Source organism: Sinocyclocheilus grahami, unplaced genomic scaffold (assembly GCF_001515645.1).
Source record: "Sinocyclocheilus grahami isolate Dianchi unplaced genomic scaffold, SAMN03320097.WGS_v1.1 scaffold179.1, whole genome shotgun sequence".
In the NCBI taxonomy this organism is placed as follows: Eukaryota; Metazoa; Chordata; class Actinopteri; order Cypriniformes; family Cyprinidae; genus Sinocyclocheilus; species Sinocyclocheilus grahami.
The window spans coordinates 611436-621280 of NW_015505358.1; the positions used below are offsets into that span (position 1 = coordinate 611436).

At 38.1% G+C, this 9845-nt stretch overlaps 2 protein-coding genes across 2 annotated transcripts; one reads left to right on the forward strand and one right to left on the reverse strand.

Annotated features, from left to right (window-relative positions):
* The first annotated feature begins 4 nt into the window (after positions 1-4).
* Positions 5-5662, forward strand: cenpo (centromere protein O). The gene is made up of 6 exons (XM_016284014.1): positions 5-178; positions 1311-1459; positions 1615-1753; positions 1842-2110; positions 2543-2705; positions 5537-5662. The coding sequence occupies exons 1-6, from the start codon at positions 148-150 to the stop codon at positions 5644-5646; spliced, it is 861 nt and encodes a 286-aa protein (XP_016139500.1). The 5' UTR covers positions 5-147; the 3' UTR covers positions 5647-5662.
* A 179-nt stretch (positions 5663-5841) lies between these two features.
* On the reverse strand, positions 5842-6730 carry LOC107594071 (uncharacterized). Its single transcript, XM_016284015.1, has one exon. The coding sequence runs from the start codon at positions 6484-6486 to the stop codon at positions 5860-5862; it is 627 nt and encodes a 208-aa protein (XP_016139501.1). The 5' UTR covers positions 6487-6730; the 3' UTR covers positions 5842-5859.
* Positions 6731-9845: the final 3115 nt, after the last annotated feature.

The following is a 9845-nucleotide window of genomic DNA, read 5'->3' on the forward strand; positions in this document are numbered from 1 at the left end:
AGTGATGATGCGCTACAGCGCTGTTTGGGTTTTAGCTTCCGAGGTCGCAGGACACTAATAGCGCGCCAGATTTCGATTTTCGAAACGTTCTATTTACAAAGAAATAAATTAGCAAAATTTTAAAATTCACGCGTCAGGAATAAAGTTATGGACGGCCAGGTGGAAACTGTGGAGCAAGGTAAACACACGACAGTCTGTTACCAACTAAACGTGTCAAACATGTCAGAGCGTTTGGAAACTTTTATACGTATTCTATTTAGACACACCTGACTAAATTTATACTTCTGTTCTACGATTTTCTAGGTGTCTGAAACTTTGTTTTGACGGGTTTGTCTACATGCATGGAATTCATTTTGTAGACATACAACTCAATTTATTGTCATTAATTTACATGGCTCCTTACAATGCTTAACGTTTCCCTCAGTATCTTTACTATTTTTTAACAAAATAACACCGACAGAACATATAGTTGGACATTACAAGAGAAAATTTAACTCAACAACAAACGACATAAATTAAAGTGCACACAACGTTAATTTGCAATACCGAAATAATAACTGAGTAGCACTACAGTATACAATCAAACTATATCACTTGTTTTACATTAAATTCAGTCAGTTTATCCAATTAAAAAACAATTAATTAATAAATGGATATATTCTTTATTCAGACATCAATGACTTAAAAAAGTATACCATTGTACTATTAATTTAAAGGAATAGTTCACCAAAAAGAAAATTGTTTAAAATGTACTCGCCCTCAGGCCGTCCAAAATGTAGATGAGTTTGATTCTTCATCAGAACAGATTTTGAGAAATGTAGCATTGCATCACTTTATCACCAGTGGATGCTCTGCAGTGAATGGGTGCCGTCAGAATGAGAGTCCAAACAGCTGATTAAAAACATCACAATAATCCGCACCACTCCAGTCCATCAGTTAACATCTAGTGAAGTGAAAAGCTGCTTGTTTGTAAAAAAACAAATCCATCATCAGGATGTTTTTAACTTTAAATCATTGCACCAAAATACTGTAATCCATAATAATGCATTATGACGGCACCTATTCATTGCATTTTTGGGTGAACTATTCCTTTCCTTTATTAAAATATGAAATCTAAGGTTAGTCACAATAACAAGCTATTATTATTATTATTATTATTAAAATTTTGATTACAATGATTCCACTATGTGAAAATGATTCCTAATAAAGAATGTGTAGCTGTGTCCAAATGTTTGGTAGTGTAAGTGTATTTTCACATACTCTGTTTTTTTTTGTTTTTTTAAGCATGCTTATGTTATATGATATGTCAGGTGTTCTGGGTCACCTGATGGCTTTAGAGAGGAGAGGTATGGGACAGCAGGACCAGCATGAGTCTCAGAGATTAGAGATGCTCAAGGTCAGAGCCGTGGCCCTCCGTGCCCAAAGAGATCAACTCAAACATCAGGCAGACGCTGTCAAGGTAAAGAGACATTTATATAACATCTAATTTTCTCATTGACACGATAATGTAAAAATCCAGTGTCTTTATATAGGTGCAGAGTAGCACTACTATTCATAATTCTTACTCTAAATGTGTATGAGCTTTATTATCTGCTTATTCACGTTGCACGGCAGATCCTGAAAGATAAAATCAGCAAAGATCTTCCTTTGGATGATGCTGATGCTGCAGGCGGCTTCATTGAACTACAGAAGTCTTTGTTAACAGCTTGGAGAATGCAGTTGAAAGACCTTCAGCGTGCTCATCACTTAATTGGTAATTTTGTACCAACTAAATCATATTAAGTTCACGGCCAGGTCATTGCCTCTGTTTTAGGCCTGATTGATTGTGCTGTCTTTCTCAGGTGGCTATGATTTGGTGGAGTGTAAGGAAGGGAAAAGCGTGTGTGTGTCTTTTCACACGGCCTTTGAGGGTGTGTATTTGGAGACGTATAACATGGAGCTGGACCTGACGCGCACCGTGCAGATCTCTCGTCATAACATCCCCCCGTCATTCCCACTCGAGAGTATTGCCAAACAGATCCTGCAGAAAGACCTCAAAGGCTTCCTGCAAACCCTCAGCCAGAAACTCAACGCTTTAGCTGGTCGCAGACAGCAGGTCTACCTCCTCAAGGTATTCCGGCTTCCTGCATTCACTGTAAATACTAGGCTGCATTTATTTGATCTAAAATACAGTAAAAACAGTAATGTTGTGAAATAATATTACAATTTAAAATAACTTTTCTATTTGAATATATTTTAAAATATAATTTATTCCTGCGATGCAAGACATCATTGCTTCAGTCTTCAGTGTCACATGATCCTTCAGAAATCATTCTAATATGCTCAATTGCTGCTCAAGAACCATTTCTTGTTATTATCCATGTTGAAAACAGTTGTGCTGCTTCCTATTTTTGTGGAAACCAAGATAGATATATTTTTAGGATTCTTTGATAAGTAGAAAGTTCAAAAGAACAATTTATTTGAAAGAGAAATATTCAGCGATGTCTTTTGATCAATTTAATGCATCTTTGCTGAATAGAAGTCTTTCTTGTCTTTGCCACAGGAGCTCGTTGGTTCGGTGGAGGTTATGGAGAGCAATCAGTTGTGCAATATTCTTGTGCTCATGTGTACAGCACAGGGCGAGACTCCCAAAGCTGTTCTGTGCACACTGGAGTACGGCGATCTCACACAATGTCTGCCAACCCGGGTTAGCATCGAGTGTGAAGGTACGGCACATCACAGTTGAACTGATCCTGGATAAGCTCCACCCCTCGCTTACTATTTCTCATTTGAAAAAGAACATTCCTGTATCTCAAACAGTAGAGCATAGAGCTTGCAACAGCAAGGTCATAAGTTCAAGTGCAAGACCTGACAGAAAATGTATAGCTTGAATGCAAAGTAAGTCGATTGGGTAAAATAGATGCAGATATAACAGAACAAATTAATATGTATAAATTAAAGCCACAGTTCACCTAAAAATTAAAGCTCTGTCATCATTTACTCATCCTCATGTCGTTCCAAACCTTCTAACTTTGGTTAATCTACGAAACACGAATTAAAGGCACAATATGTAAGATTTTTTTATACTACCACTAGATATTCAAAAACCACTAGAACAGTGTTCTATATTTTGCTGACTTGTGTTCTTACATTATCCCACATGTTTCGAAGAGTGTTTAAATCCAGAGAAATAAGCAATTTTAACTAGTGACATGGACCGTGTCAATGTGTCATTGTGTTCGCCTGCCAATGACGTCATAACCCCTCGATTTCAGCTTTAGTTTTGTAGAAAACATGGAAACACCAAAGACGCTTTAATATGTTGTGCGTTTTAATAGACCGGCGACGACCGCACAGAGTAGCATTATAACAGAACTTTCACATGTATCAAGTATGATAAAACAGCACTGTTTTTTTTTCCCCACATACGCACGACCGGAAGCAGCGGAAGCGGTCGACTGTGGCATAATAAAAGCTCAGCTGCTTTCGAGCCGTGTGTCACGCTCGTTCAGCGCCTCGTTTCGCCTCGACAGCTACCAGCCTCACCCTGCTTCATTCTACTACGTTAATAAATCATTAGCTCATCTATGAACATGATTTCTGCCCGAGTCCCGTCGGATTGCTTCGGCTGTGGGGATGAAGGCCACAACTCCCATGATTCCACACTCAGTCACGGCGTCATCAAACTATGCCTTTGCTTCTTTGTTTATTTTGAATGCGCGCCCTCCAGCTGTGAAAATTACATATTGTGCCTTTAAGATATTTTTTATGAAATCTGAGAGGTTCTGTCCCTCCAAAAAAAAGGACGTAAAGAGTTTTCTATTCCTTTATATAAAGGTCAGAAAGACATCATAAAAGGAATCCATTTGAATCAAGGGTTTTAATCCAAGTGTTGTGAAGAGATTCAATCGCTTTATATAATGTGTTTTGCCATGCTTCCTGTGTTTTCATTTTATGACCTTTTTGGATCTTCTACGTTTTGGGTACCTGGACTTTTTTCTCAGGTTTTGTTAAAAATATCTTAAAGGGGTCATATGATGCGATTTCAAGTTTTTCTCTTTGGAGTGTTACAAGCTGTTTGTGAATAGATAAGATCCCTAAAGTTGCAAAGACTAAAGTCCCAAATCCAAAGATATATTCTTTATAAAAGTTAAGACTCGTCCACACCCTCCTAAAACACCTCGTTTAAACACGCCCCCACATGTCTACATCACTGTGTGGGAAGATTTACATAACGCCGCCCAAAATGTTCACGCAAAGAAAGAAGGCGTAACTTTTATTCTCGCTGTAGTATTGCCATGTCGTGAAGGCACTGTGTGTTTCGTTGTGAAAGTGAAACTACTTTGTTTGGTCTTCCAAAAGAAGACACAACTAGAAATCAGTGGTTAAGTTGTATTTACAACACTGTTCCAGAACAGTTCAACCCAAATATTCAGATGTGTGCAGCGCATTTTACGTAGGACGAGGACTGTTTCCTAGGAGAGTAGACTACAATGCCGGTGTTACGGTGAATTCAGTTCCCCTGTTTTCCCCTCGGCGTGCATGCTGACCACAGTCTATGATGCTGACAAATAATGCTGACTCACAGTCTGTAAGTACGTTTTCATATTTAAAGGATTTGCCACTGATGATTCAAACGCGAGTTTTGAGCAGTGTAGAGTAGCGCTTGTTGTTTGTCGTTTCTCCAATCACAAATGCAGACATGGTTTTATGTTTACGCGGCGCTATGCAACGCAACGCGTAAAAAGACAGTATAAGTCATTATAATCAGTAATTATGTCCCCACTGGATGCAACAAATGCCTAGTTTGTAATGGGTTTTATTGGTTTTGTCTCGTCACTCCGGCCGGGACACAGCATCACAATATGGTAAGGGGCGTAACATTTCCGTCACACGCTTGAGGTATTCGGCCAATCACAAAGCACTGGATAGCTAGGCAGTCACAGCACACCTTGCTTTTCAGAACTTTGTAAAAATCGACGTGTTTCAGAAAGGCGGGGCATAGAGGAGAAACAATAATGTACAGTATGTGGAAAATAATGTGTTTTTTGAACCTTAAACTGCATAACACATTTCATTACACCAAATACACAAAATAATTTTTAGCAACATCATATGACCCCTTAAATTTCTTAATTTAGAATAATTGGGTTCGGAATGTCGTGAGGGTGAGTAAATGATGACAGAATTTCCATTTTTGAGTGAATTATCCCTTAAATATGAAATTATTTTCAGTAAAATCACCCATTAAGTGGTAAACAATATTGAATGGATATTATTCTTATATGGACTAGAATGACGTGTGAGATTACATAGCATCTTTATCGGCTGTATTTCAGTTAAATTATGCAGTAACTATTAAAAAATGTAGGAAAAAATTTAATTAAGATCATAAAATCCTGGTTATTGTCATTTAATGTATGTGTTCTTACTGATGTTCATTTGGGAATGAGGGCAACAGTGTAATCAAAGCAGGCACTTGATTTATCTTTATTTAAAGATTTGAAAAATAATTGGTATCAAGTTAATTTGGGTTTATTTGCATTTATTCTTGTAGATAAAACACTTTCAGAATCTCCACAGTGGAAGAAACACCAGTCGTTGCTCCTGGAGTCTCCAGCTCATACAGCTCTCCTGACCATGAGGAGGATGGGAAGCATCGCTTAACGAATGTGACAAAATAAACGCCTTAATGTAAATAATGTCCTGTAACAGTGCAGTTAAAACCAGACAGCTCTACCATTGGGCTCATATGACCTGAGAGATGCACAGAGCTTTACATTCAGAGCTGAATCACACGTAACTTAAGAGAACTGAGGAAACAAACAACTATTTAGCATGATTCATCAGTTCAAAATTCTCTTAAAAGCACACAAATGTTCATACATACATTGTCAAATGCTCTATAGAGTTGAGAAAGCACCTTATTTTCTGTTGTAGTTTTTCTCTCTGCAGTTGTTTCAGTCTTTCTTTATACCGTCGATAATACTCTTCCTGATACATCAGCTCTTTCTGAGAGATGCTGTCGATCAACGCCAGGTCTTTCAGCTGTAGAATGGAAAGCTGAGCGTTTTCTGAAGCTTTGAATTTCTCTGTGACTATCATAGATGAAGAAGAATCGACTTGCTTGACAGAGAATGATGCTGATTTAGCAAACCTCTGTTCTCTGTCATCCTTACACGCTTTCACCGAGGATATAGGTCTGAAAGCTGGAGCGGATTTTGAAAATCGTGTCTCGTGTGCATCGTTTGTCATCCTGACCTCTGATATGGCCCTCATTGTTTTGTTTATGGTCGCGTGCGGTTCGCAAACCCTTAAATTAAGCAGCCGTTTGTGCTCTTTTAGCACTAGCTCGCGCTCCTGCTCCAGCAGCCTGAGGTTGAGTCTGTATTTGGCGCTGATGTTGTGTAGTTTCCACTGAAGATGGACGTCCTCTTTGTGGTTCAGCAGTCTTACGTCCATGTAACGGCAAGACTTGGGTCTCTTAATGCTTAGCTGTTTTGACATTTTGAGATGTTCCCTTGAAACAAATAAATGGAACAGACAACCAGTTTTTGGTTAAGCACACAGATGTAGATTGTTCCAAGCTCAATTTATTTTAAAAACACAGTGTCTGCTCATATACACGCATACAGCGGAGACCAAAAGTCTCAGAAGCTTCAGACATTTGGACCCCAATGAATGTTTCAAGGCTAAGTTATTTTACACAAATATGTACATTGTGTATACATAATAAATGTCAATTTTCTGTACCTGAAACTGCTGCGTATGGTTTGTCGTGTTGTATGAGCATGTAGATTAAGAATCTGCTGCTATGACACTTAAACATATAAACAATGTCTTTCTTTCGGTCAGCTTTTAGGGTTTTGAATTTCAAAGTAATTTGGTCACATGATCACTATTGTGTCTATAATAACAAAGTAAAGATGGAAGGTTGAACTCTTCAGAATTTTTAATAGCTCACAACTCCTTTGCATTTCCATTTTTATGAAAATATTTTTTAGCAAAATTTCACATTTCAGTAGTTTGGTGTCTCCGAGTAAGATTCTCTAATCTCTGCATGTACTACAGCTGTACACGTCAGTTGTTTGTAAGTGTTTTATCGTATTTTTATTTATTTTATTGTATTTTATTTTCCCCCAGTGTGTTCCTTGTCTGCGTTTGCAGTGACAGGGATGAAATTATTATTATTATTGTTACAAATCAGTATTATATAATATCCTCTAGCCAAGCAATTTGGAGTCTGGATGGATATAGTTAAATAGAATATTATATGGTATTAAATAATGTTTTTACAATTAGTTCACCCTATAATTTAGCTGTTTTCGAGATCCCAACAGATTATGAAGATCATGTCAAGCTGGACATTATTTGTGTATTTTTTGAGTAAATTTAACCCTATGCTCCATATAACTAGTTTTCACTAAAATCACAGTAGTTACTGCAGTTATCTCTGCTGTAGGAGTATTACAACTACAAAACCGTAAATTAATAGGATCTTCTTCAAACTAAGAATTTTCAGAATGTTTTGTTCTTTTTAGAATGTGGTTGTACTATGCTAATTATGGTATTTTTTATTTTTATTTTAATACCATGGTATTTTTGGGGGAGGTACTACTGCATTATTTCCATTGTTTCGTTTCACTGCAGTTTAGACATGCGAACGACCAACGGCCAGTAAACAACATTCACAACATCAAAACTTTGAGTGTTTTGTTGAGGTGAGGTTAATTTAAAATTACTCTAATTTGAGTTCAATGCTGTTTTCTCTCGCAGGAAGTGTTAAATGTTTGACACATAAACATGAAAGTGGCCTATTTTAATTATAGTGTCAGTGTTCACTCTTTATCAAGCCGCAGCTCTTCCTGAGGCCTGGCTGACTGCCTACCAACTTTTGCACTTCATAGGTAACATAACATCAGTGTTTTATTATCTTTAAATGTGACTTTTTAACCAAAAATTAAAATGAGCTTTAAAGTTACTCACCCTCAGGCAATCTAAGATGTAGACGTAGACAAAATGTAGCATTACATCACTTGCTCGCCAATGAATGTGAATGGGTGCCATCAGAATGAGAGTCCAAACAGCTGATAAAAACATCACAATAATCCACTCACCACTCCAGTCCAGCAATTAATGTCTTGAGAAGTGAAAGCTGTTTGTTTGTAAGAAACAAATCCATCGAGACATTTTTGACTTCAAGCCATTGCTTCCAGCTAAAATATGAGTCCTCTATCTATAATATTGCTTTCTCCATTGAAAAAGTAATCTCGTCTGAATCAGGCAAAATATGCAAAGACTAAGCACCGTTTACAAGTGAAAACAGTCCAAAACAAATGCTGGTGGATTTTAATGTGTGAGAACAACAGGGGATGGACTTTTTCACTGGAGGAAGCAATATTATGGATTATAGACTTGTATTTTGGACAGAGGCAATGGTTTAAAGTTTAATCCATCTTAATGATGGATTTGTTTCTTACAAACACAGCTTTTCGCTTCAGAAGATGTTAATTGATGGACTGGAGTTGTTTGTGTTACTTGTGATGTTTTTTTAATTTTTCTGTTTGAACTCTCATTGTGATGGCACCCATTCACTTTCATTGGTGAGCAAGCGATGTAATGCTTAATTTCTCCAAATCTGTTCTGATTAAAAAACTCATCTACATCTACATTTTCAACAAACTTTCATTTTTGGGTGACCTATTCCTTTAAGTGTTCAAATGCATTTTAAGACCATTATATTTCTATATGCTGCTGTCTTTTATAGCCAAAGTGAAGCCGAATGAGACTGTATTGATTCATGCTGGAGCGAGTGGATTCGGCACTGCTGCTATTCAGCTGGTTCGCTTGAGTCGTGCGATTCAAGTAGCAACGGCAGGGAGTCCTGAAAAGTTCATCAATCACCAAAAAAGAAATAATTTACAAAAAGGAGGATTTTTCGGAAAAAGTACTGCAGTTCACTGAAGGTCAGTATTTTAAGTGTTCTGAACACATTTAAATGAAAGGGGTCATATGATGCAATTTCAATTTTTCCTTTCTCTTTGGAGTGTTACAAGCTCTTGGTGCATAAAGAAGATCTGTAAAGTTGCAAAGACTAAAGTCTCAAATCCAAAGAGATATTCTTTATAAAAGTTAAGAGTCAGCCACGCCTACCTAAAATGGCTCGTTCTAACACGCCCCCACATGTCTACATCACTTTGTGGGAAGAATTGCATAACTCCGCCCAAATGTTCACGCAAAGAAAGAAGGTGTAACTTTTATTCTCCCTAGTTTTGTTGATGCTGCAGCCATGTCGTGAAGACGCTGTGTGCTTCGTTGTGAAAGCGAAACTACTTTGTTTGGTCTTCCAAAAGAGGACGATATCTGCTTCGTCATGCCTAGAGCTGATCCGTGCTGGTCGCTGAGGGAATACATCAACTTTCACCGTGGACGAAGCGGAGTCCAGCCCAGGGTCGTCACATGTGGGTGCCGCTCATTCGTCGCATCCGCGGGGCATGCCGTTCTCGACCCCACCGCCTCAGCTCACTCTATCCCGGCCCGATGCAATGCAATGCGTAAAAAGACAGTATAAGTCATTATAATCAGTAATTATGTCCCCACTGGATGCAATAAATGCCTTGCTTGTAATGGGTTTTAATGTTTTTGAATCATCGCTCCGGCCGGACAGGGCATCATCACAGTATGGTGAGGGGCGTAACATTTCCGTCACACGCTTGAGGTATTCGGCCAATCACAACACAGTGGATAGCTGGCCAATCACAGCACACCTCGCTTTTCAGACCGATGAGCTTTGTAAAAATCTACTTGTTTCAGAAAGGCGGGGCATAGAGGTGAAACAATAATGTACAGTATGTGGAAAATAATGT

What these genes read in the sequence shown, in the direction of transcription:
- cenpo (XM_016284014.1), top strand. Translation starts at nt 148, where the DNA reads ATGGACGGCCAGGTGGAAACTGTGGAGCAAG. An exon ending in ATCAGGCAGACGCTGTCAAG is followed by an intron (nt 1,460 to 1,614) that starts GTAAAGAGACAT and finishes GTTGCACGGCAG; the next exon opens with ATCCTGAAAGATAAAATCAG. An exon ending in AGCAGGTCTACCTCCTCAAG is followed by an intron (nt 2,111 to 2,542) that starts GTATTCCGGCTT and finishes TCTTTGCCACAG; the next exon opens with GAGCTCGTTGGTTCGGTGGA.
- LOC107594071 (XM_016284015.1), bottom strand. Translation starts at nt 6,486, where the DNA reads ATGTCAAAACAGCTAAGCATTAAGAGACCCAAGTCTTGCCGTTACATG.